Source organism: Chinchilla lanigera, unplaced genomic scaffold (genome assembly GCF_000276665.1).
Source record: "Chinchilla lanigera isolate Chin_1 unplaced genomic scaffold, ChiLan1.0 scaffold00012, whole genome shotgun sequence".
NCBI classification, from domain to species: Eukaryota; Metazoa; Chordata; class Mammalia; order Rodentia; family Chinchillidae; genus Chinchilla; species Chinchilla lanigera.
The window spans coordinates 28,354,707-28,380,049 of NW_004955413.1; the positions used below are offsets into that span (position 1 = coordinate 28,354,707).

At 60.8% G+C, this 25,343-nt stretch overlaps 1 protein-coding gene across 1 annotated transcript in view; it reads right to left on the reverse strand.

The window, feature by feature from the left end:
* The window catches only part of Scube1 (signal peptide, CUB domain, EGF-like 1), a 122,415-nt gene that overhangs the window by 15,495 nt on the left and 81,577 nt on the right, over nt 1-25,343 (reverse strand). Inside the window, exons 9-14 of the mRNA XM_005379668.1 lie at nt 24,188-24,277; nt 14,432-14,548; nt 9,718-9,840; nt 8,605-8,721; nt 7,242-7,364; nt 57-176 (exon numbers count right to left, since the gene is read on the reverse strand). Coding sequence (XP_005379725.1) covers nt 57-176; nt 7,242-7,364; nt 8,605-8,721; nt 9,718-9,840; nt 14,432-14,548; nt 24,188-24,277 — 690 coding nt within the window. The remainder of the gene's footprint in view (nt 1-56; nt 177-7,241; nt 7,365-8,604; nt 8,722-9,717; nt 9,841-14,431; nt 14,549-24,187; nt 24,278-25,343) is intronic.

Genomic DNA, 25,343 nt, shown 5'->3' on the forward strand with positions numbered 1-25,343 from the left:
GACCCCAGGAAAGAAGCCCCCCAACACAGCCCACTCCTGGGACAGCCTGGGGTTACCTGGCACGAAGAGGGTGTGGGCCAGGCAGGAAAGGAAGCAGCTCTCCACGCTGCCCACCTTGCTGCAGGACAGCTGGGCCTGTGCGGAGGCCTGGGCCCAAGAAAGGCACCTGCCGCTCTCTGAGGAGAAAAAAGCAGAGTGTGGCCAGGGCTGCAGGCCACTACGCAGGGCTCCCAAGGCTTCCTACACCCTGCCTGCCAGGGCCTGACGGACACGGGGGGGGATGCCGGGGCCAGGGCCATTGAGGACACAGTCAGCTGGCCCACGCCCTTTCCCTCAGGCTCTCGACCTGCTGCCTGTGAGGAGGCTCACGATGTCCCCAGGCGAGTCTCCCGGGGGACAGGGCAGGGTCCTCAGAGCAGCCACACCTGCCCATCTGGGGGAAGGGGACAGCAGCAACTGGACAGCAGCTTCCTGGTGGGGACCAAAGCTCGAGGCGCGGACCAGAGGCCTTTGGGTGTCTGACGATGAGAGGCTGCTCTTCAGGATGCCTTGTGTTTGTCTTCAGAGGACGGAAGATGTCCCTGGACTCTGACGTGATGACCCTTGGGTCCCTGGGAGAGCCAGCTCCTCCAGGCCTCGTGATGGGCCACCTCCGTCACCACAGGAGGGGGGCCTCAAGTAAGGGGCGCCAGGCTCCCTCTGCGCCCACGCGGCTGGCTCAGGCGCTGACACCTCAGAGGAAGCTCAGCTCTCCCGGAAGCCACCACCTCCGTTTTCCGGTTTACAGTATGGTGATCCCCTCGGCTCTTCCAAGATGGGCTCAGGACACCCTTGATTCCCTGCGTCCTGTGGGTGCCAGGGGCTCACAGGTGACTCCCTGAAGAGAGGTGTGGGACCCAGTCAACACAGAACAACCCCGATCCTTGATCTGCCTTACTGAGCTCTCCCGCTCGCTGGTGCTGGTAAGACATGTCTCCCCTCCGCCGTGGTGGGGACGGAACCCATGGACGGACACCCCCGGTGTCCAGGTCTCTGATCAGGGATTTGCCCATTTGGCGTGGGCTGCGCCACTGTCTGCCCTGCCCTGCTTCCATCTGATGCGCTTGGTGCTGCCCTGACTGGCGCTGTGCTGCAGGGGGGTGTGGAGACACCAGCCTTGCACACTTCCCGCCCCCTCCGACGGGGCCCCGGGGCTGCACGGTGGGAGGTGGATTTGCTGCCGAGGATGAGGGGCCCTTCCCCGAGTCCCCGATGAAGCCCTCGTGAGGACAGTCTTGTTCTGCCAAGGTGCCAGAGTGCTCACTTTGCTTCGTCCACGGTGGGGAAGAACGTCAGTCATGGGTCACAGGGCTTCCTGCTTCTGTTTGGTCGGGGACACTGGGACGGCGCTCTAAGCACATGCCTCTGACTGGCTACGGTGAAGATTGAGGGGTTTTTTTTAATGCCAAAGCCGCAAGGTCCTGGCAGAGCTCCTTTGTCCTCGTGGATTCAGACTACAACCCTAACTCTTGGGCTTGGCTGGTACAGGGCAAACTGCCCCCTCCCGCCTGCCACAAAACCCAAACCACCACCACCAGCAACACCCACTTAGAATAACATCAATCATTATGGGTGCTTAGGACAGGTCAAAATGTATGCACTATGCTAAAGACGAGCTCTAGAAAGCTAGGAGACAGTGCTGACTACTGAATAGTCCGCTTCGGCCAGTGGTGTGCTTCTGCCTCGGTTTCCTCCTTGTTCCTTCCTCGGTTTTCTTCTGAACCCACTGTCCTGTAGCTCTCTCACCCCCAGCTCCACCTCGACCAGGCCCTTACAGCCCCCTACGTCCAGCTCTGGCCCTGACCTCCGGAAGCACCTCCTTGCTCAGGGTGGCTCAGGACAGAGAAAGCCACACTGTGGGATTCCATTAAAGCTGCTTGCCGAGAACACAAATCACACTGAATTTAGAGCCTGGTCTAGAGGCAAGGCAAGCGCTATCAGGGCTAAATTTGAGTTTCCTAAGCTGCAAGAGCTGGACGGGGATTTGCTTCAGATTTCAGGATTCCACTGGATAATTACTGTCCTGGGTGATCAGATCTGCACTGTTGAGCTCACTTAATTGTTAGGATCTTGGGGTAGAAGAAGAAGATGAAAAGCAGCTGCCAGTAAAGACCAGAAGATGAAGCCCTGCCCAGGCATAATTTAGGAAAATAGCCGTAAGTGAACAAGGAAAATCGGAACTACAGCACCAGAGGCCAGCTCAGAAGCACTTCCTGAGGAAAACAAATGGATAAAGATTCAGAATTGTGAACCAAGTAAATATGATTCACTTGGGGACGTTCATCATAGATTTTACATGTGCAATCAATATTTTCGAGGAGACCCAAACCTAAATATGTAAAGGGAGTCTGGTCCGTCCTTTCTGCAGGTGGGTATGCCGGACTGGGCAGGGGTGGAGGGGGCTTGGAAAAATAAACTGGAATGAAAGAATGCCGGCTGAAATAATTTTTAACATGTGCCTGGACATTTTGAAGGAGTCTGAGCAAGTGAGTAATTTAGAAACAAACAAAACCCCTCATGGCCCTCGAGATGAAAATATCTGGGGCCCAGTAAGTACGGAAGCCGAAGTCCTCTGTTCTCAGAGGCCCCCGAGCCCGGGGACGAGGACACCCGTGGGTAAAGAGAGTTCCTGAGGGAACCCAGGCCCCAGCATGGCCCCGTGGTTCCCGTGAAGGTCCCGCCTGGGGGTTGTGTCCCCAGAGTCCCTGCACGTCCTATGGGGTTCTGATGCCTTTCCCAGGGCCACTTCTCAGCTTGTGTGTGCAGCGGGAAACTGGGGGATGACGTCACATCCCTAGACCAGCAGCTGGCTGGCTCCTGTTCACCATGAGAGCAAGGTCGGCCCTGGCCTGGGACGGGAGGCCCCTGTCTGTGCAGCACCTGCTGGAGTCCTGCAGCGGGGCTCGGGGGTGGTGGGAGGCCGTGCTGCTGCCCCTGTGCTGCTAGCAAGCACCCCCGCCTCGGCGCTGAACGCAGGCCGGGAAACCCACGCCACTCAGAATCCCACTGCCACTGCCCGGGAGACGTCACCATGCTGAGTGTAACCTTCTCTACCGCCGAGCCAAGGGCTGCAAAGGGCTAACTTTAGATTTTCTAAGCGGTGCACACACAGTAAAGTCCTTTGTCCCTTACAAGGAGGCCCATGGCTGCCGCCGCACCCTGAAAGAGGCGGGGAGAAGCCTGAGACCCAGAGTCGGCCAGCACCGACCATTCTGAGCCCCCCACCCTGTCCCAGCCAGTCCTTCTGAGAGAGCCCGGGGAGCCGGAGGCGAGAGGGAAGGAAAGACAGGGCACGGGCTACAGCCTTGGAGCAGGACACCCGCTTGTGTGCGCATGCGTGAGGGGACGCCTGTGAGCACGTGTGAGATCTGTGGACACGTGAGAAGGGTAAGCACACGGAGGGCACGAGAGACTGCATATGAGGGGATTCGTGAACACATGTGAGGGCATGTGCGTAGGCACGCGTGTGAGGATGTGTGAGGGGAGGCGTGTGAGCAGGTGTGAGGGGATATGTGAGTGCGGGGGAGGCAAACAGGAGTGTGCAGGGGATTGGGGTGGTTGGGGCCCTGTGGTTGGGCCTTTTCTAACCAGTTCAGTGCTCCGGGTCCTGCCCTTCACCGTTCCTCTGGTCTTGTCCCAGAAAAGAGCCCCCTTTGTCTGGGACAGGGGCCCCACAACCGGGAGAGCCCCACTCTGCCACTGGGACTGCAGGTAAATACACAGAAGAGGGTTATTTTTGGAAGTCACAGAAAATCCTCTTACACATGATTTGAATTATAGCGGAGGGAGCCTTAGCACGCCTGCACTGTACAGGACTCAGAAAGAGTCCCTGGGGCAAATGCTTCCACAACATCAGCAGAACGACTGGCAGGGAGCCCAGCAAGGGTCCAAGCTGAGTGTTCCCAGACCGCCATAGCTCTTTTGAGTGAACACGCCAAGGTCAGGGGTCTAAACGCCACAGCACGGCGACATCAGCAGCCTGCATGCTTTCTGGACCCAGCCGTAGGTGTGTGTTCTCCGGCCTCAGTGCAGGCCCACTCAGTTGGCCGAACTATCTTTGGATCTTGAACTAGAATTACCCTTCACTTTCAGGGTACCACTTGCAGTATGATCTGCCCTGTGAACTAAAAACATCTAGTATTAAGTCAGGCATGTGATGCACATCTGTAATCCCAGTTACTTGGAGGCTGAGGCAGGAGGACCACAAGGGTGAGACCAGCCTGGGCAACTTAGTAAGACCCTGTCTCAAAATAAAACAAAGAGGGCTGGGGGTATAGCCTGGCACTCACTTATCTAGCATATGTGAGGTGCTGGGTTCAATCCCCAGGACTGCAAAAACCAAAAGCAAAGCCAAAATGCCCCATGTTTTTTCTACTTGTCATTGACTAATGCTGGTGTCTGGTTATTTTCTTCCTCTCATCCTCACTTTGGGCAACTCTCCCATCCTTTCTGGAAGGCAAACCTCGGCCTAGGTCTTGGTACTTCGGGAAGAGCTCATGTCTGGAACAAGCTCTTTGGACGCTCCATGACAAATCCCATTAGTACTGTTTATGACTCATCACAGGAATGGACAAATTCTAAGATTCATACGGCAATTCAAGGAGAGCTCAGCAGCAGCCAAGTTACCTTCGAACATGCAATGCAAAGCTGGAGGAGTCATACTTTCGACTTAAAAGCCTTATATAATGCTACAAGAATCCAGACTGTGGGCATCAGTGTAAGAGCAGAGAAAGAGATCAAGCAGATGGAGCTTGGAATCCGGAAGTAAACCCTCTCATTTACGGGTGATTGATCTGGATGAGGAAGCGAAGACAGTTCAACAAGGGAAACAAATGGTCCTTCCAAAAAAACAAAACAAAACAAAACAAAAAACCCAAAAAAACCAAATGGTCCTTCCAACAAATGAGCTAAGTCACATGAAAAAAAAGTTGGATGCTATCGCACACCATACAGAAAATTATCTCAAAATAGGCTTAGACGTAAGACCTACAGGTATAAAGCTCCTAGCAGACCGAGAGATAAATCTTTGGGACCTTGGGTTAGGCAGCTGTTTCTCAGAAACGACAAGAAAAACAAAAGCAACTGAAGAAAAACTGATAAATTGGATTTCATGAAAATTCAAAACTTTTGGAGCATTAAGGACACCATAAAGAAAGTGAAGGGACTCAAAGAATGGGAGCAAATCTTTGCAAATTATGTCTAAAAGGGGATTTGTATCAGGACTGCCGTGGTTTGGATCTTGAATGTTTCCCAAAAGTTCGTGTGTTGAAGGCCTGGTTTCTCGCTGGTGGCAGTATTGGGAGATGGCTAAGCCTGTGGGAGGTGCGGCCTAGTGGGAGGCAGTGAGGCCATATTGGGGGTGTGGCCTGCAAGGGGATACTGGGACCCCAGCTCCTTCCTGTTTCCCAGCATGCTCCACTACATACATGCTCCCTGCTAGAATACGCTGCCTGGCTACAGGCCCCAAAAGAATGAAGCCAGCTGACATAGACTGAAACCTCCGAATCCAGGAGCCAAAATAAATCCTTCCCACTTTTTCTCATCTCAGGTATTCTGCTACGGTGACAGAAGGCTGACTAATGGAGAGAAGACAGAACGAAACCTTACAACTAAACCATGAAGACAACCCAGTTACAAAAGGACAAAGGACCCACAAAGACATTTTCCCAAATAACACAGATGGACAACAAACACATAAAAGGACACTCAGCACTGGGGAAACACAAATCAGAACCATAAGATACCATTTCACATCCACTAGGAAGGCTATAGCAAAAAAGTCAGAGGTCAGGTGGCGTGGCACACACCCGTTATCTCAACACACTGGGAGGCTGAGGCAGGAGTATTTCAAGAAGCTGAAAAGCTTCTGCAGTAGTGTGCAACTTCGTAATTTTAGGAAAACAGAGCTTTACTCCTGTCATAGCAGTGAAAGAGTTTGTAGTCAGAGGAAACAGTTTCACGGTCATTCTGTTATCTGGGCTGCTGGATCCTTCAATCCTTTAGTGAGGACCATTTATAGTACAGAGAGACATTGCTGGAGAGGGCCAAGGGCTCCTTCTAGGCTCACTGTAACCTGGATTCGGTTCTGCAAAGGAGCAATAGCAACCATCAGAAGACCCAGAAGGAAGCTACCGGGCGAGGCTTGGAACACTGCACCTCCTCATACCAACACCTGCTAACATCACCCCTAAGACATCCTAGCATCCAGCAGGGACAGCCTGGCTGTGCTGCTAGACAGCGCTGGCGAGGGGCTCTTCCCCAGGCAGCAGAGGAAATGACTGGTTCCTGACTGTCCTGTAACTCACACAACCCCCAGCAAGTGGTGAAGACAGCCCAGAACCAAGACTCTAAGACAGCACCAAGCCTCTCCAGATGGGCTCTCTGAGCTATAAATTAGCATCGATAATAGTTGTTTATAAACGGCTCCTCCTGGAGAGAAATAACAGCACTCCTAGGGGCTAAATGTTAGATTTTATGTTCCTCCTTTGGGATGTTCCAACTTCTTCATTTTGTAATATGCAGATGCAGTTTATTGGAGTGATTCATAAATTACTCAGAAATGCCGCTGTCTTTTGAAAGACTAGCTGTGAACTTTCTGGAACTGTGAAGTCACCATTGAAAGGTCTTTATTGAGGCTTTCAGAGAACTTCTGCTCTGGCGTATATCCGGTTGTGCCCCAAGCCTCATGTGCTCAGAGGCGGGGCTTCAGGAGGTGCCTGGATCATGGGTGTGATGCTCACCAGTGGATTCGATTAGCCCACAGATGATCTAGAGCTGAACAGGAGGTTGGGAGGTGAAGCCTGGAGAAGGCGGAGGCCCTTGGGGATGTGGCCTGGAAGGGTCTCTGCCCTCCTCCTCCCTTGATCTCTAAGGGGCATTGGGGGTTTCAGCATGGGGCTGGCGTTGGGCTGACACCCTGTTCCCTCCCGGGCCAGGCGCTGCAGTTGCTGCATCCCGTGTCCCCACCCCTGTTCCTCGAAGCTCCCTTGGCTGTACAAGGGGAGCTGGTGGAGGCAGGGCCTCCACACACACCCTCCCCAAGCCTCGGGCCAAGAGACTCCAGTAGGGTATCCCTGACACTAGGCTTCTCTTCCGTGAGTCCCTGTACCGCCTGTGCCCCTGGCCTCTACCTGGGAAGTCACCGCCCTGCCCACCCCAGAAGGGACAGGGGCAGCCGAATGCCCCTCTCCTGCTCCACTCACCTACGCAGTCCTTCCGGTTCCAGTGCAGCCGCCTGCCGGGCGGGCACACGCACTCGTAGCTGCCCTTGGTGTTGACGCAGCCCCGGTCGCAGTGCCCGTTGCTTATGCTGCACTCGTCCACATCTGGAAGCAGAGGCCCAAGTGAGGGCAGGAGGGAGGCTGGACCGAGCCGGGGCCACACCCAGGGCCGGCAGGGCTGGGAGACAGGAGGCGCTCAGACCTGACTCCAGCCCAACGCCACTGTGAGATGCAGACACACATGCCACGCGAGCACAGCACACGCAAGCACACAGGGGTGCAGGGCTCCTCAACTACAAATGCACCCCTTTTCCAGGGAACCTGGGAGTTTTCTGACTCTGAGCAGGAGCCCCAGCCTGGAGGAGGTGGCCCAGGCCCTGGGGCCCCAGCCTCAGTTTCCCTTCCTGTGAGTAGGTGCTAGTGTGAACACAGCCATCTCTGAGCCCTTCCTCCTCTGGTCGGGAGACCCACTGGCTCTCTGCATGGGCTCTGGACACTCAGGGCCCTGTGAACCAGCGGGGCAGCAGCCAGGAGGCCTGCAGGTTGAGGGCCCCCCTGGAAGAGTGCAGCCGTGCCCAGGAGACCCCAGCACCGCCGTGCCCACCTCCTGACCCCATGCCAGCTTCACACTTTCTGCCCGTGTGTGGCCAGGCCTGGTCACAGAGGTGACAAGAGCCAGGCCATCACCCGTTCCCACCTGCGCTGGGCACACTGGGACAGCACCAAGCCCCTGAGCTAAGCTCTGCCCTGAACACACCCACAACTTGGCACTCCGCCCCCACCCCAGCTCCAGGGCCGCAGCTCCCTTCCCAGGGCTGCCCGGATCCCGGATCCCTCTGTCCTACGGCCACAGAGCACCTTGCTGCCGCATCACTCCCTGTGCCGACCCTCAGGGGTTCCCCGGTGTTCCGGTCCAGAGCCCCCGCATGGCCTGCGTCCCTACCGCATCCCCTCGCTTCTGGGCCCCAGCAACGTAGGGGCCTCTGTCCCTCCAGTCCCTGTGCAGGGAGCCTGTGCTCAGAGGGTCCCTCTGGTCGCTTCCCCACCTTCTCTGGGAAGCTGCAGGCTCCACCTTCCCCGTCTCGGCTACTAGAAGAACACTTGGAACTTCTGTGTCCCCAAGCTGGCACGCAGCTCGCTGCCCCCTCCTCCCGGCCCTGCCGCCCTGTCCTCTGTCTTCCCTGCTTCCCTGTGGGTGACCCCCTGCCCAGCAGCCCCTCGCCTTGCTGAGGTCCCTCCCAGCCCCCCAGCCTGTCAAGGTCAGGGTTGGGGTGTGCAGTGTAGTGGCCATGCGGCCAGGCGCGTGCCTCGAGGGGGAGGTGGCCCTGGCGGGCGGGCTGCAGACCTCCGCAGTGGGTGGTCCCGTAGAGCGTGTAGCCGCGGTGACACAGGCATTGGAAGCTCCCGGGGGAGTTGATGCAGACGTGGTCGCAGGTCCGCTCGAAGGAGCACTCGTCGATGTCTGTGGGGGCGCAGGGGACGGAGTCGGGGGGCGTTTCTGGGCTGGGCGGGTGGCACAGCTGTCACTCCCAAGCACCCAGCCACACCCTTGTGTAGACAGACCCAGAGCCAACCCACAGCAGGTGTCACGCTCGCTGCAGCTGCTGCTCTACTTTCCATTTCCCCCACTGACTCGGCGTCAGGGTCAGCAGCCACCACACCTTTCCCGGAGGGGAGCATGGTGCAAAGATTTTGAGCAGAAGGGACGATTGTGACCCTGCTACTTTAACACCTGGCGCTCAGAGGCAATGGGGCGCGGCCCTGAACCCACTCCTGCCGGGAGAGAGCCACGAAACGCGCACGCGGGGCCTCTGGCTGCCCCGGCCTCTGAGCTGTAGGTCCCAGTCACGTCCAGCCATGTGGAGCTTTAATTATGGGAACCCCGCGGGAGCAGAACCAGCAGACGGCACCGCAAAAGTCTGCGGAAACGGAGCCCCTCCCGGGGCCCTCCCTTTGGGCTCTCGTCCTGCAGGGACGGCGCCATCGCCTGTTAACCCCTCTCCACAGGCCGTCCTCGAGGTTCCTGTGGCATCCACGCCAGCTGCTGGGCTTCTCCTGGGCTGGGATTCCTGGCGTGTGCCCAGCCCTTTCCACCCACCATCCTTGTTTCCAGCAGGTGCCCAGGGACCCTATGGGATGGTTGGAGGCGCTTGCAGTGTGCAAAGCCCTCCACCAGGTGGCAGCACCCCCTGGAGCTGGAGCTGTCAGGGCACCGCGGGAGGGGCAGGGAAGGCTGGTGTGGATCCTTCCCTGGGGACTCAGTTTCCCACCTACGAAGGGGACAGGTTGCACTAGACAGCTCCTAGAGTCATAAAGGACAGGTAAAGGACAAGAAGGCAGGAGTGCATGGCAAGTGGGAGAAGCACACTCATTCCTGCAGGCCCCGCCATATGCTCATGACCTCTCCCTCGACAAGTAACCCGGCCCCAGGTGGGCCGCCCGGGCCTGTGGCGCTCACCTTGGCACGTGCGCTCGTCCGTCAGCAGCTTGTAGCCCTTGCGGCAGCTGCACTCAAAGCTGCCCACGGTGTTGCGGCAGAAATGGTCGCAGCCGCCGTTGTTGACCAGGCACTCGTTGATGTCTGCGGGGTTGGGGCCGGGCGAGGGCGTGAGTCAGGCACCGGGTGGTCCTCCTCTCTGCCCTGCCTCGCCTGTCACCCAGGGCCCTGGGCTGACCTCGGGTCCCCGGCTGGGCGCAGGGCTGAGCGCAGGGCCTGCCTCCTGAGGTTGGGGGTCGGGGGATGGGGCTCTGGAGTCGTATCACAGAACACAGCACCGATACCCCCCACGTCAGGAGTGACAGCAGGACCACGACCGCCCACACCCAGGGAGGCAGCCTCCAGGCAGGGGCCACTTGAACCGCAGGGGACAAACTACTGTCCACTCCCAAAATGAGGTAAGAAGTGTCCCCACCACGCAGGACGTTGCCTGGATTACCAGGGTGCTGGTGCTCCGTCAGCCCTCAGCACACCTTTCAGAAAGTAGCCCTCATTGCCTGTTTGATGAGAAACTGAGGCTCAGAGAGGCAAAGTACCTGGCTCAGGAGGCATCAGCCCAAGTGTCCACCACCCGCCTCCAATCAGCAAGTAACGAGTGGCAGCTGCACCCTGAAGGTCCCTGGGCCCAGTCCCTCGTCATCCACGTGGATGGCCGGGAGCGGCTCCCTCGCAGCCTGACCCCTGCGAGTCCCTCTTCCCGCTCCTTCCCCTCATACTGCTCCTCTGGACCCCGGGCCAGCCTGGCATCTGTGGCATCAGAGGCCCGGATGAAGTTCCTCTTGGGGCCTGGCACCCCCTGCAGATAGGACTCCGCAGGAAGCCACAAAAAAGAGGTAACTTTCAGGCTGGGCTGGGCCTGGCTCGCATGGAAGATGGACAGACGTCCTCCCTGCTGGTCAGGGCCGCAGCTGCCACAGTGGTGTGCAGATCTGGCCCGTGTGCGCTGCCCAGCCTGTTGCCCCGGTGGACGGGAATGAAGTCACTCGCCTTACGACGGCGACTCTGACCTCAGCCGGGCCACTCACTGCTCTGTCACAGGCCCAGTAGGGATGGCAGCCCCGATGTCCTGGACCAGTGTTCCTGTGCAGTGTCCCCACCCATCTGACCTAAGCACACCTAGACATTAGCTACGGGATCAGGGGACCGCGTGACCTGGGGCGAGCCAAGCTGCCTCCCCGGCCTCCTCTGGGTGTGGTGTCAAGTCCTCCCTCAGGGTTGCCCGGGAGCTCTGCATCACAGACAGAGTGACAGGGCCAAGTGCAAGAGCGCACCTCGGCCAGCATCTCCCAGCACCCCACACTAGCACTGAGGCCACCACGGAAGCATAAAGTCCACTGTGGCCAGGTCCGGGGAGAGCTCAGGCATGGCCAGGTCCCTGCCCAGCCTGGGGATCACAGGAAGAGGGGGAAGTTTCTAGCTAGAAGCGGCAGGCAGGAGAGCAGGTGCCCATCTTACAGCTGCACCACCTGGGTGACCTCGGGCAGGGAGGGGGACCTCTGAGGCCTCAAGCTCCTGCAAACTGGCCTGCCAACCAGTGTCTTCCCTGGGAAGGCTGGCGGGATTAAAAGAGCCAACGCGCTAAGCGGGCAGGCCACCCTAGCGGCATCCTCAGCCCCAGGAACACCCGGGCCTTCCGACCTGCCACCCCTTCCCTATCTGAGCCAGTGGCCCGGGACTCCCATAGCAACCAGGGAAGCATGTTTACGAGCGGCCCAAGTTGGTGTGGCAGTGGGGAAGCCCTTCCTCCTCTCGAGCCCGGGGTGCGGGGCAGTGCCAGGCTCACATGGTCCTTCGACCTTCTGTGAGCTCCTTGGGGTACAACTTCTGCTACTTTTGCACATCCCCCTCCACCAGCTCCCACCTACCCTCCACAGGGCAGCCAGCATCACCAGCCACAGCAAATCCACGGTGTCCCCTATCTGCCCTTCTTGGCCTGCACCAGTGGCCACCTTGCCACTACTTCTTGACTAGTCACGAGGGCCTCGGGGACCACAGAGGGTGCAGCTGCTCCTGCCTGGCACCCCAGGACTCAGCAGGAGTGAGTGTGTGGGACTGACATACAGTAAGTTGGAGTGACCCCGGTCCATGGCAGGGACCTCTGGCCGAGTGGAGGAGGCCATGGAGGGGACGCTCATGTGCACCACCAGAGGGGCGGGGAGCATGGGCTTCATGAGTGGGGTGCTGGGGGATGGGGTGAGGCACAGGCACACATAGGACAACTGGGCCTCTCCTTCTGCCATCCCGCCAGGGCACAGCTCGGCAGCCTGGTGCCCTCTGGGTGAAGGGCATGGGGAGGAGCGCAGGGAGGGCAAGGGGCTCGGCTGGGGTCACCCTGTGGTGCCGGAAGGAGAAAAGGGATGTACTGGCAGGTGGAGGGTAGGCAAGGGCACCTTCATGCCACGCAGATACGATCCCACATGGGCCTGCCCAGCCTGGGGTCCTGGGGTGGAGGCGGGTTAGGGGCTCTCCCAGGGGGCTCTTTGGGGTGCTGGAGGAGGGGCTATTGGCCCCGAGAGAAATCGAGGCTCCAGCCCAGGAAGCCTCTCCTCTTGCAAGATGGCCACCTGCCCACGGCAAGCAGGATGCAGCCCCAACAGGAAGCTGAGGCCGCACAGCCCCCCCAGCCCACACTCCTGAAACAATCCCCTGGGCCGGTCCCCGAGGAGAGGCAAGACACCCGCCTGCCCCTCCTGCCTCCGCCCGCCTTGCGATCCTGCTGCGGAGGGCTTCCAGCTCTGGGTGTTCCAAGCTCCGTTACCCCAACCCCTCTGGTCACCTGTTTTGCTGCCGATGACTTTCTGGCTCCAGAAAACCCTGAACCTTTGAAATCACCACTTTGATCCTGCCTGGAGTCTCAGCAGGCCTGGAGGGTGGGCCCTCACTGGAGACCAACCCCCGGGCCTGGGCCTTGGGTCGCCAAGAATCCCCGGTGGCAGGGATTGTTCAGCCAAGGTCCCCGGCCTGGGGGTGCCTCTCTAGCCAGAGCTGGGGACCCTGAAGACAGCCACCCTGGGCTCCGGAGTGTTCATGGTAAGCAGCCCTAGGCGGGTTCGGGGAGCCTCGGGTTCAGGTACCCATGGAGAGCTAGAGATCTCCACTCTGATTTTTCAGCCGCTACCCAGTCTTAACACTGTCATCTTAGTCACATAGGAGGGGTGGAAGCTTCTTTACACGAGGGAGCCAGACACCGGGGAGGCCGGGGTGTGAGGGCCCTCGAGTGGTTCACCCCAGGCCGGGCTCCGTGTCCACAGATGAGCGCTGGCCACAGGCTGGGCAGGCCTCGCCTGGTGAAAGGGCCCGGTTGTCTCAAGAAGCACCTTGGGGCTCGGCCTGGGTGTCTCCTTTACCCCTCGGAAATGGAATTAGGGGATGAGTACCCCTCGGATACTGGAGTGGCAGCTGGAGGCAGCAGCAGGAGTCCCTCTCCCAGTTGCCCATCCTGGGCCACAGAATGCCCAGGCCCTTTCCTGCCCAGGCAGGTTGGCTCCTGGGGGAGAGTTCCAGACTCCAAACCCCCCTAGCCTTCCTCAGGGCTCAGCCCCAACTGCTCTTCTGCCCAGCTCAGCCTACTTCTGAGCCGGTGGTGAGGCCCGCGTCCCATGGTGGCGAGTGGCTGGCCCTGGGTGACATCATGGGGCCACGAGGCTCCCTTGCCAGTTGCTTCTGGCACCGGATCCATGTGGTGAGGACTAGGTGCCACCTGACTGCCCACGCACCTGGAACACACCAGGCTATTCATGGGCAGAGTGGTGGCCTTGGAGGGTTTTATTTTCAAATAAACAGGCTTCAGAAGGGCTGTTATTTTTGTCAACAGTCATCGGTTCTTCCCTGCAAGCTGGCGAGGTGGAGAGGCCATCGCTGTCTATTTTCACAGGCTTAAAAACAGTCTCCCTTGACCTATTTTTAAATCACCCTAAACCTCCGTTTTCAATCAATTCATTGACTGGACTTTGGCAGTTCTAGTCCTTTCCCCTTCCAGGCTCTGACCTGGTCAAGGTTAAAGGGGACCGGGAACGTCCCCGGGGCGTCATGCACCTCACTCCGTGCAGGGGCACGGCTGGTCCAGCGGCAGTGGCTGGTCCCCCTTCCGCCACCCGGCCCCGCTCCAGCGCTGTGTCACACTCAGCCAGCTCTCTGCTTCCCTACCTTCTGCAGCCCGTCACCCCAGGAGCACCTGGCAACCCCGTGGGTGCCAGGGAACCAGGCGGAAGATACGCTTCCACTTCCTCTCCTTGCAGAGGCTGACGGCCCCTCCCCTCCACCGTCCGTGCCTCAGTTTCCTCTCCAGCCTCCTTATTTTCTACGGCAGATGGAGGTTCCCCCGGCTCCTCATTCCTTCAGCTGAGAGTCTCTTGAAACTTTGGGGGACAATGGTGTACGACGACGCACGCCATGACACTCGCCAGCCCGGCGCCCCCTGGGCTGCTGAAAGCCCAGGAAATTCCGCGTGAGGACACCTCACTGTTTACCCTTGGGCAGCCAAATTCTTGGACATCAGAATCTTTTTGGCCCAGGAGCCAAATGATGTGCCTTGGAACCCGCATTTCCTGGAGCCCTGCCTGGGACCCGCCCGCCTGCTGACCTCCATGTGCCGTCCCCCATCCAGCTCAGCAGCTGGGCCCAGCTGGGCGATGGTGGGGGGCTGGCTTGGGCCAGGCCGGGTCCCTGTGCTGACCTTTGCATGTCTTCCCATCCGGCTGCAGCGTGAATCCGATGGGGCAGCTGCATCGCACGCCAGTGGCCGTGTCCTTGCACGTCCGGTCACAGCCTCCGTTATTTACAGCACACGTCTCTGGGGAGGAAAAGACACAGGCGCTCAGTGTCCTAGGGCAGAAGCTACCTTCTTCCCCCATCTGTGGGGAGACAGCCTAGGAGACGGGACCGGGTGCCCATTCTGGCGCTGATAATCTCGCTGTGGGACTCCAGGGACTCTGCGCAGCCTCTCTGAGCCTCAGGCTCCCCACCGGGAACAGGGGAGCGCGCGGCGGTGCCCCGGCTGCAGGGAGGCTGTGTGCTGAGGAGTGCTGTGGGAGCCGCAGGCGGCTCTGCCTGGCTGGAGGTCACGCCCATGGACTCATGATCCGTTCAGGGCCAGTGCTGAGGGGGCTGCCTGGGATCTAACCGCCCAGGCCCTGATCGCCCTGCCTGGACTCCGGCTCCAAAGACAATGGGTGGTTGCAGGTGGCAGCCAGGGCTCCCCCTCATCTCATTACAGAGTGGCTCTCGGCCCTGGCAGCCTGTGGAGCGGAGGGTCCTCGGGGCTGCGCTCTACCCGTCGCCTCGGGAGGCTCTCGGCCTCACATCTGTTCTCACTGAGCTGTGCGCAGGCAGCGTCTGGTTTTTGTCTGTTTGAAGGCTGTCTAGTGCTTTTTTCCCTTCTGCAAAATTCAAAGGGGCCGAGCGGCTGGGGGCACAAGGGAGGTCACCCTAGCCATCGCACGGTGCTCGTGACGCTCCGCAGGCCCGAAGGCCTGCAGAAGGCTGGCCGGGCCGGCTCGCAGGCGGGGCTGGCCCGGGGAAGCCGCGCCCCAGCCCTGGTCCTCACCACCTGGGTTTCTGCCTGAGCAGCTGGTGGGCAAACGCTGCCTGGTCAGGTCCCCCCCCCCACCCGCTCACTGTGGGGAAGCAAAGGGCGCCAGGTGCCCGTTTCTCGAAACCCGAGTTCCCTGCCGCCTCCACCTGGTGCCTGCCTCTGCTCCCTGCACGCTGCCCACGCAGGGCCCCTCCGCAAGGGGTTCAGGAATGGAGGGGATTCTCAGGGGCCAGCAGTCCCTACTGCTAATTAGATCAAATCCGCGGTGCCTTCCTTTGAACTTCATCTTGGAGGAGGGGTGCAGGGGGAGAGGAAGCCTGACCTCTCTCTCTGATGGCTGCCACATTGGGCACAGCTGGGGTTGCTAAAAGGTAACTCCTTCACCCTGACCCTCCCCAGCCCGGCTCAGCCTCCGCACAGACCTAGGGCTCCAGCTGGGGTGGGCGGTGGTGAGCGCCTCGGCAGCTGGGCCGTTTGCCCTGCTCTCACCCTCCTGTCTCCCTTGAAGGCCGCCCTTGGGGCCGTCTCCCGCTCTGCACCTGGGAAGCCAGGACAAGCCCTTCTTCCCTGCGAGCTGAAGGTCACACAGCTCCACATGAAAGCACCAAGGCAGCGGTCCAGGTGCTGGGAGTCCCGCCTTCTGCTCCCAGATGGGGAGATCCTGCCTCCCACCCTGAGCAGGGGTGATGTGCTATCTCCCCGAGAGCCCCTTTCTTGTGGGAGAGGGCAGAGACCCACCTGCCTGCTGGCCAGGTGTGGGGCTACGGCTCAGAGGCAGGGCGGGGGTGTTGGGGAGGAGGGGTGCCTGGGCCTCTCCTGGGTGCTGGAGAAATGGCCTGGCAGCCCCTCGCTCCCGCCCACCCATGGCCTTTGGATCCGACCGTCCAGAGCATTAAGGAGGCCTGGGGGACCTCAGCCGATCGAGGTCAGGGCAGGGCGTCAGCATGGATGGTCACCCCCTTTCTGAACCCTGTTCTAGACTCTGTCCTGCCCCGCTGGTTTTAAGTCTCCGTGTGCTGCCCCGCCAGTGGTTGTGCTTAAGCCTCAGGCTTGGAGCGAGGAGCTCTGAAGCCCTCAGCACCCGGGAGGAGCCCTGTGGGCTGTTCCTGGCTGCCGACCCCTGCCCCACAGCACCTCATCACAGCGGCCAACGCACGCCAGCAACGGTCACCTACGTCCTTCCCATGCCTCATGCTCCTGCCCTCAGCTGCCCGACAAGGAGCCCAGGGGTGCAGCCAGGAGCAGCACTGGAGGGACCTGCTAGGTCTGACCCTAACGCCCCAGCTCCCTGTGGACAGGGAGCCCCTGGCGGCCTTTAACCTGTCTCCAGCCAGCCCCAGCTCCAGGGCACCATGCAGCCACACAGGGGTCCACTGGCCATCACCGCATCTGCACCCCCGAATCCCAGGGCCCCTCCGCAAGGACTGTGCGCTGCTTCCTTAACACAGTCCGACTTCCACCCCTGCTCCTACCACTGTTCCCTGGCCCGGCCTCCCAGTCATCCCTTCTCTGGCCGCTGCCCCGTGCGGGGTGGCTGAGTGTCTTTGGGCCCTGGAGGCCTTCTCATGCCCAGCCCAGTGCTGGGCAAGGAGGTGTGGGTAGAGGGAGCAGCGGGCACCTTGCCTGTCCCCAGTCCTCTCTCTGGACCTTGGCAGGCTGTCCCTTGCCCAGGCTCCGGTACCTCCTCTACCATGCCAGGAGGGAGGGTGCTTCCCGCACAGCTCACCTGAGCTGTTGGTCCCAGGGTGGCAGACCAAAGAGCAACGCTGTGCCGCCTACCTAGGGCCTCCGCATTCACAGGACAGGTGGCCAGGGTGGGGTCCTGGGTGCTGCCGAGGGGGGCCCTTGCCTTTGGGGGCCATCAGCCTGGGCCACTGCCCAGTTTCCATCTCTGAAGGCCTCAAAAAGCAGCCTCATCTTTTTGTCCCCCAAGACTAGTGGTCACCCAACCTGGTGGTCAGACTCTCTCAGTCTCAGAGAGTCACAGAACAGCCCGGGCTCCTGTGCAGCGGTGTTTCAATTATGGGTCACCTGCAAGGAGCAGCGGGGGCTGCAGGGGGGCCTCTCCCCGCCCCTTCCTCCTCATGCAGCGGCCTTCGCTGGGTCCCAGCCCTTGTCCATCCCAGGGCCAAAGAGTGAGCTGGGGCTGGGAGACCAAGGTCTCTCCCAAAGCATGAGGTCAACCCTCATCCATGCTTGGGTCCAGCGACCAGAACTGCGGCCCTGGGGCTGAAAAGGGGAATCAGGCAGAGCTGAAGCTGAGGACCCTTTTGCGTTCTGAGAGCCCCATCTCTCCCTTTGTATCCCGTCTCCTGTAAGAGCTCCTAGTGCTCCTCCTAAAAGCTTCCTGCTCCTCCTGTGGCACGGCCTGCCCAGTTGGCAAAGCCCTGTCTCACCTGCTGGTCTCAGCGGGCCTCTCGCACCCAGGGGGACACTTCTGCAGGATGGACTGGGGCGCAGAGAAGCGGAATAATGTGGCCAGGCAGCAATGACGATGGATGAGGCCCATATGAGGTAAAATCCAAGAGCCCGTTTTCAGAAATTATTCAGGACTTCAGGACAGGACCAGCAGAGTGTTAAAGTAGCCATGGGGGCGCCCCCCCGGGGGTGGGGACCTGGTGACTCCATAGGGTGAGTGCTTCTGGGTCACATGCTACAGGGAGGGGCTGGCTTGTGACTCTCCAGGCTGACAAGTGAGTTGGACCAGGCTGGAGAGCTGCGGCTTGGGCCAGGGTGGCCCGAGAAACGGAGCTGAGTGACAGGGACGAAGGCAGGCCTGGGGCTGGCTGGGCTCTAAGGAGGAAGGGGAAAGTCCCAGATCAGGAAGCCCCCGGGAAGGATGCTCCCCTGGTCCCCGTGTTCCAGGCCAGGGCAGGGACAGGAGGCTGCCTAGTATCAGCCCCTCAAAAGGGCACTGTCCATGGGCACCACCTGGGCTCCAGCAGGGCCCTTGAGGGGGTTTTAGTCACTGTGTAGGTGGAGTATGGGGCTACAGGTCAGATAAATAGGCTCTGAGCACGGGCTGTGTGCTGGGAAAGCGCCCTCGCTTCCTGGGGTCTTGGGGTCCTGACGGGTCATGCTCTGGTGACAATGTCATGCACACCCTCCCTGCATGGCCCTCAAGTGACACAGGATATACCTGTGCTCTGCAAGCTGGTGTGACCACAACCCCAGGCCCACTCTCAGTTCTGTTTACTAGAACCCCTGGACATGGCCTCAGCACCAAAAATCTGCTGCCAATTCACCTGGCAATCCTCTGAACTGCTCAGACCGGGGGCTCTGACCCCTGGCGTGGAAATGTCCCTTCCTGTGGCCGTCTGCTCTTTGGCCACTCCCCCTCAGCACAGCTGAGTCAGGGCCCCCTCTGTCCTTCAGAGGCCCAGAGCGTGGGGGTGGCTATGCGAGGTGCTCAGTGACTGGACTGCTGAGCAGCGACCCGGGAAGAAGGACGAGAGGTGGGCACCGCGTCCCTGCCCTGCGTTGGGTCTGGCAGGTCTGCGGGGCGAGGGGCTCATTGGCTGAGTGGGGAGGGGCTCCAGGCTGCCCTGCATGGCCCTGCGGGTGCTCTGCACTCACCCAAAATGAAAACCAGCTGTGGGCCAGGGCCAGAAAGCCAGGCTTTGCTCCAAGGAGCCAGGGGACGCTGAGGAAATGACTGTCCCGTCCGGCTGTGGCTTTCCACCTACAGCGTGCCTGGGCCTCACTCAGGATCACCAGGAGTGGTGGGTCCTGCGTGGGCCCTGTGCCCTGCACCTGCTCTGTCCCTGCATGCTGGACCTGCAGGCACAGCTCGGGGCTGGCATCGCCGCCTGCCCTTGAGCCAGTGGAGGTGGCTGCGAAGTGTGACCACTGACTCTCCCCTGGCTCCCAATGCTGGGACAAAGGCCACTCTGCCTGGCATGGTCCTTACGTGGTGGCCCTGGCACCTCTTCCCCGAACTCCAGCCCTGCCATTAGTACCGGGTGCAGGACACACTGAACAGGGCTGTCCCTCAGCAAGGGGCAGGGGAGGGGGACCTGACCCATGCACCAGGTGCCTGTTCCCTGGTCCTAACCATGCTGCTGCTGCACCCTGCCGTCCCTAGCTGGCTGAATGCCCACTCTTGAGCAGTGGCTGCCAGAGGCGGGAGGCTTGGAGCATGGGGCTTCTCTGCCCATGGTGCTCGAAGACCACCCTCTGCTTCCTGGACTCTGCCTTGCTGCACACGGCCCAGGCCCTGTACTGACGGTGGCCTGCAGTGCAGATCTTCCATCCTGTAGGCCTCCGGCACCCCGAGACCGCCCTGCTCTGTGTGGTAAATGCCGGTTGTGTGAATGCTCAGAATGCTGCTGGGAGGGCCGCCTGGACCCGGGGGACCACACCTCACACGTCTGTGGCCAGAAGGGTGGAAGGCAACCCTAGGGCAGGGGTGACAGGAGTGGAGGCCAACTTCGGGAGAGGTTTGGTTTGCGGGTCTCTGCAGGACAGTGGAGGTTTTACATCAGAGCAGGTGGCAGGAGCATGGCCACCAGTGGCACGACTTCCTGCCCCGACTCCGGTCCCCACTCTGGGCACGAAAGCGTGCAGGCAGATAAGGTGCTGACAGAGCCTTCCCTTGAGCTGACCCTCAGCAGGGAGCTGGGGTGTGATCACATGCCTGTGCTACAGAGGCCCAGCAAAGAGGTAGAGCAAGGCGGCACAGCCGGCCAACAGCGGGCCCAGCGTGCTTCCTCTGTGCTGAGCTGCGGCCCTGGGAGGTGGGGTCAGACCCTTCTCTGCAGAACCCCCCACCAACAGCAGCTAGCGCCCACCCAGTGCGCCCGTGCCGGGAGCCATCTGCCTGCCCGGGAGGGCATGGGGTACAGAATTCCAGGGCCAGCCCGTGGCCCAGGCTGCTGCTGGCTAACCGTGTGGCCTCTGCAAAGGGGGCACAGCTGCCTGTCAGGGCTGGGGGAACCTGGGGGGATGTCCTGGACCCCCAGCCAGGGAGGCAGCACACTGCTAAAGTGAGAGCCGGGCAGAGGGCGGCTGGAGACATCAGGTGCCCAGGAAAGCGGGAAGCCCACCGTGGCCAGCACGGCCCATCTGTTCAGGACGTTCGGCTCCTGTGTGGAACACAGGACGCGTGGTCCCGGCTGGGCCGGCGAAGGGAGTGGGAGGGTGAGCTCTGCCTAAGGGAAGCCCCTCCTCACCCAGGTCGACCATCTACTCAGGCCCAGCGTGACTCCTTAAACTGTCCCCATCCTAGTTCCCAGAGCCTGGCCCCTGCAGGGCAAAAGGGTTTTGCAGATGGGATAAGGGCCTTGCGCTGGGGGCTCACCAAGGATTGCCTGGGTCTGCCCAGTGTGCTCACAAGGGTCCTTAAAACTGAGAGGGAGGCAGGGGGTGGGGAGAGGGTCTGGACTCTGGAGGAGGCTTGCAGGAAACAGCAAGGAGAGGGCCTGTCCTTGAGAGCCCCAGGCGAGGACACAGCCTGAGGACACTGGGGTGTCGGCCCAGAGGGCCCTGGGTCACATTCGTGAGCTGCCGCCTGTAATAAATCATGTTGCCTTACGCCTTGGGGATGGTGGGAATGCTCACAGCTGCCACAGGGAAGGAACGTACCACACCCTAAGGAAGCTCTGGGCAGAGGAGCCTGAGACGGGGCGCTGGCGAGTGTGACTCAGCCACTCGCCAGTCCTGCTGGAGGGGTCCGGGCCTGCGGGAGCCCGACCTGCACCCTTAGATGGGCCCCTGGCCGACATTCTGCATGGGAGATGTGCGGGACAGTGAACGCATCGCTCGAACTTTCCGATCCTAAGCTTCGAACGATGTTCATGGGGCTCTACTGCCGGCTCCGTGTTTGGGCCTCTTGCCTACCGGCACCTGCGAGGGGCTGTGTTCGGTGACGGGGCTGGTTACCGTGACGAGCGACGCTGGGTGCCACCGAGGACCCCGCAGGGGCACGGCCACCTGGCTCCTGGGAGGGTTTCTTTCTGTCCCCCTCTAGATGGCAAGGACAGCGTCTACCACTGGAGCCACCAGGCCAAAGCCACCTACTCTGGGAGCCCCGTGCACCCGCTGTGGCTTCCACCAGAGCACCCGAAACAGCCAGGACCTCCCGTTGTGAGGCTGCAGGCTTTAGTCAAGGCCGGGGCTGAGTCACTTCCGGTCTCTAAACTTGGGTCCCCTGGAGTCTCAACGCCACGGCTTGGGTGCAGGACGAGCAGGTGGCTCAGACACAGCCGAGCACCCAGCTTTGGTAGAAGCATCCACATGCTCTGCCCTTGCCCTGTCTTGGCGCTGGGGTGGCTCAGGGGTGTGGCAGCTGCTTAAATGACTTGCAGGTGTCTCAGGGCTGTGACCTCGGCAGTCCGGATACAAAGCGTTTCCGGAAGAGGCCCGAGCTCAGCTCAGAGCCACCACCTGCAGCCTGGCTGCCTCAGGGTCCCCAGGGGGCAGCATGTGGCCCTGGACACTATGGGGAGAGGAGGTTTCACGCTGGGCCTGCAGGACAAGTCTCTCCCAGTGTGCGGCCCCTGGGGAGTGCAGGGTGGGGTGGGTGCCCACGGAGGTCTGAATCCTGCCCTCTGCCTGAGTTCCCTCCTCTGCTCACTTCCTGCCCAGGCTGAAAACTGCCCCATCAATGCAGGGGACAGAGGGTCCTCAGGGTGGGGGAAGCCTGTGTGGCCATCTCAGCAGCCTTGGACCCAGGGCAGCCTCCCCCACCGCTACCCCAGGTCCTCACGTTGGTCCTCTGGGTGGGGTTGTGGGTATGGCCTGTGGGGCCAGGCGGCCCGGGGTCTGTTGTCAGTGTGTCAGCAGCCCCTTCTGTCTGTCCCGTCTCTCTCCCACCACAGGACCCAACAGGGCACCAGCTGCCCGCCGGCCCCGGGGTCCCCCAGCGTGATCTGCTGCTCTGTCCCACCCCATTCTGATCCCCTTTGCTGTCTCTGCAGCTCTCCACACAGGCCTGGCCCTGGACCTGATGCCCACTGCTCTGATCAGCACAGGGCAGGACAGGGGTGGTCACCTCCCCACTCTCCATCCCCTGCCTCTGTGAATGCAGTGGGGGGCAATCAAACCTCACCTGGGTCTACCAGGAAGGGCCTGAAGTCGACTTCTTACCACAGCAGCCCTCTGGGAGACAGGTACGAAGAACTGAGGACTCCTGAGCTGCGGGCTCCCTGGGGTCCCCAAGACCAGCTTCCCCGGATGCCCTAGGTGGGGTGAGAACTGGGCTGCTGGCCCCAGGAGCTGCAGGCAGGCCCACGGCAGAGGGAGCGCACAGGAGGTGGGGACGCAGGGGGAGCTGGCCGTCGTCTATTCCCTGGGGTCCCTGCTGATGCGGCATAGACCCCGGTCCGCATGGGCCCCACACTGCTCCTCTGGAAGGCCCAGGAGCAAGCAGGTGGCCGTATTCTGTGTTCCCCCCTTGCTGTCCAGGATCTCTGGGCCACTGACTGCAGTCATAGAAAGCCAGGACGGGAGCCCCGCCCCATCTGCTTAGTGCTTAGCCCCTTCCCGGGACAGGAAGCCCCTGCTCCCCCCGCCCTGCGCCCCAGCTGACAGCAGTGCCCATCATTCCTAAGGGAGGCTGAGAGCCAAGTTCTCAGACCCATGCCACCCACCTCCAGCCACCTTTCCAGGACGTCTACTGTGCTGGCTCATGTCTTCCTGCAGGGCTGGGGCTGCACCCGCTTGCTGGGGCCTGGGATGAGCCTCAAAGTCCACGCCTCTCCCACTTCTGGCAGCACTGTCCAGAGTGTGGGCAGCAGGCTTCACCCACCTGGCTGTGTGCCAGGCGCGGGCACTCAGAACACTGGCCTGGTGTTCTCACCGGAGAGGCGGGTGGCACCTGTCCTCCCAGCACTCGCTCAAGGGCTCACCAAGCCCTGCCAGCCAGGCTTCAAGCCTTCTCCCCAGCACAGGGCCACACCCCTCCCTGTGACCCTGCCCCCTTTCCTGCTTCCTCGCTGATGCCTGGGCCCTTGGAGGTCCACACAGGGACCCGGAAACTAGGTGACCTCTCTGGGACCTGCAACCTGACATTGACGATGGCCACATGGCCGGGCTCTTGGGGCTGAGCTCTGCGGAGTGGCATGTGGTCTTGGGCAGCGAGGGCACCAGGGAGCAGCATCGATCCCTTCCTCTGAGAAATGGGGACGGTACCATCCATCCCCACAGCTGCCAGGCTGGCGCGAGCCATCAGAGTGCCACCAAGAAGGCCGTGAGGATGCCCGGAGGCTGCCACTGTGCTCAGGCGACCCTGGCAGTCAGCCCAGCCCGCAGCTGGTGACCCCACGCCGTGGAACCACGAGGGACAGAGGAAGGCACGGAAGAGGGGGTGAGGGGGCGGCCTGCTTACACTCCCCCCCCCCCCGTCTGAGAGCAGCCATTTCTCTTCCTTCTCCTCCTCCCACCTGGCCCAGGGTCAGCCCTGTCTGCAGGCCCCGGTTACAGCTCCCTGCAAGGGGAGGAGACAGGGTGACCCCCGAACCCCTTCCCCCGAACCCGGGCCTCTCGGCTTCTGAGTCTCAGTGTGGCTCTGCGGGCCCTGGGGTCTAACTGGCCCCCATGGGTGTTTACTGAGGGGGCCTAGGGCGTGCATCTCCTCCCAGGCTCAGACCACTAGACAGGGGCGCTGGGATCTGTGCTACAGACACACAAGGAAACACACGTGTTTGATGGAGGTTAAAACTTTAAAAAGGAAAAAGTGAGTTCCCACCGGCAGTGGAGCCCCCCCGCACTCACGCACAGCACGTGTGACGGTGCACACGCAGGCACACGCCATGCCATGGGCACACCCACACACTCACGCCAGCCACACTCTCGCACGCACACAACAGCCACAGGCTCACGCACACACACACACACACACTCGTACCCACGCACACACAAAGGGCAGGTAGGACAAAGGAAGTGGAAGAAAAGTGTTACCCATGAGGAGCCGCCGTTTCACCCGCTTGTCCACATCAGCTACTGACGTGGCATTGAACTGAGAGCGCTCAATTGCAGCCTCATCCTTCTCTAAAACACAAGTAAGGGACAAACACGGAGCCGGTGGTTAATGAGCGCCCACTTCCCGCGGCCCCAGACAGCCAGCCTCCTGGCGAGGCGCGCACGGAGCCGCGCGCATGCAGGCCAGCGCGGCCTCCTAGCCCAGGCTACTCCCAGGAACCTCCAGGGCGAAGCGCAGAGGCAGCGAGGGTGGGGCGGGCGTGCAGGAGAGGGGGTGACCACACACGACCCGGGGCGCAGAAGGACACAGCGCCCCTGTGCAAACAGACAGAGGAGGGGGAGGGAGGACCGGCCTGCGGAGGCCACAGAAGCAGGTGGCACCGAGGAGCACGGACACGAGCGGTTACAGACCCCGCGGCTCAGGCCGGAGAGGCAGGCACAGGACAAGGCACAGGACAAGGGAGCAGGGCCGCGAGGTCCGGTGATGGATGTGCCGGGGACAGCAGGTGTCCTGTCCCAAGGACGGACGGGACAGTGTGTCGTTCATGCAAAATTAAGAACAAAATGCACAGAGGAAGACACACGAGCACATGACAATGGATCCCACTGAACAGACAGAAGAACCAGGGGTTGATTTGGGCAGTGCTGGTTGCCTGCTTGTCTAGAGCACCAGAGCTACACATTCAAGTGCTCTCGAGGGGTTGGGAGGGGGCCGTGGGCCTTTTAGGAGCGTTGGGAGAGCAGCGGCCCCACTGGCCGTGGAGTGGGGGTGTGAGGAACCTCCTGCGGGGGAGCTGTGAGGTCAGCTGGGTGGAGGGTCTGCCCAGCCGACAACGCAGACACACACTGTTCCCCTGCGACCCTGGCGGCAGTGAGCAGTCAGAAGAAAGGGTTCTCGTCCTGGCTGGGAGTGGAAACCACAGCAGCAGGGCTGGGAGCAGAATGGCTTCTAAGGAGAGGAGGGGAAAGCGCGGGCTTGGGAAGTTGCTTTGGGAAGCAGATCCAAGCAGGGGCTGTCATATGCAGCAGACGTTGAAAAATAAAAAATAAAAAATGAGAGAGGATGAGTCAGGAGGACACAGACATGAGGGGTTAGACACAGGCTGGGAGGTTTGTGCTGCAAACCCTCGGGTCC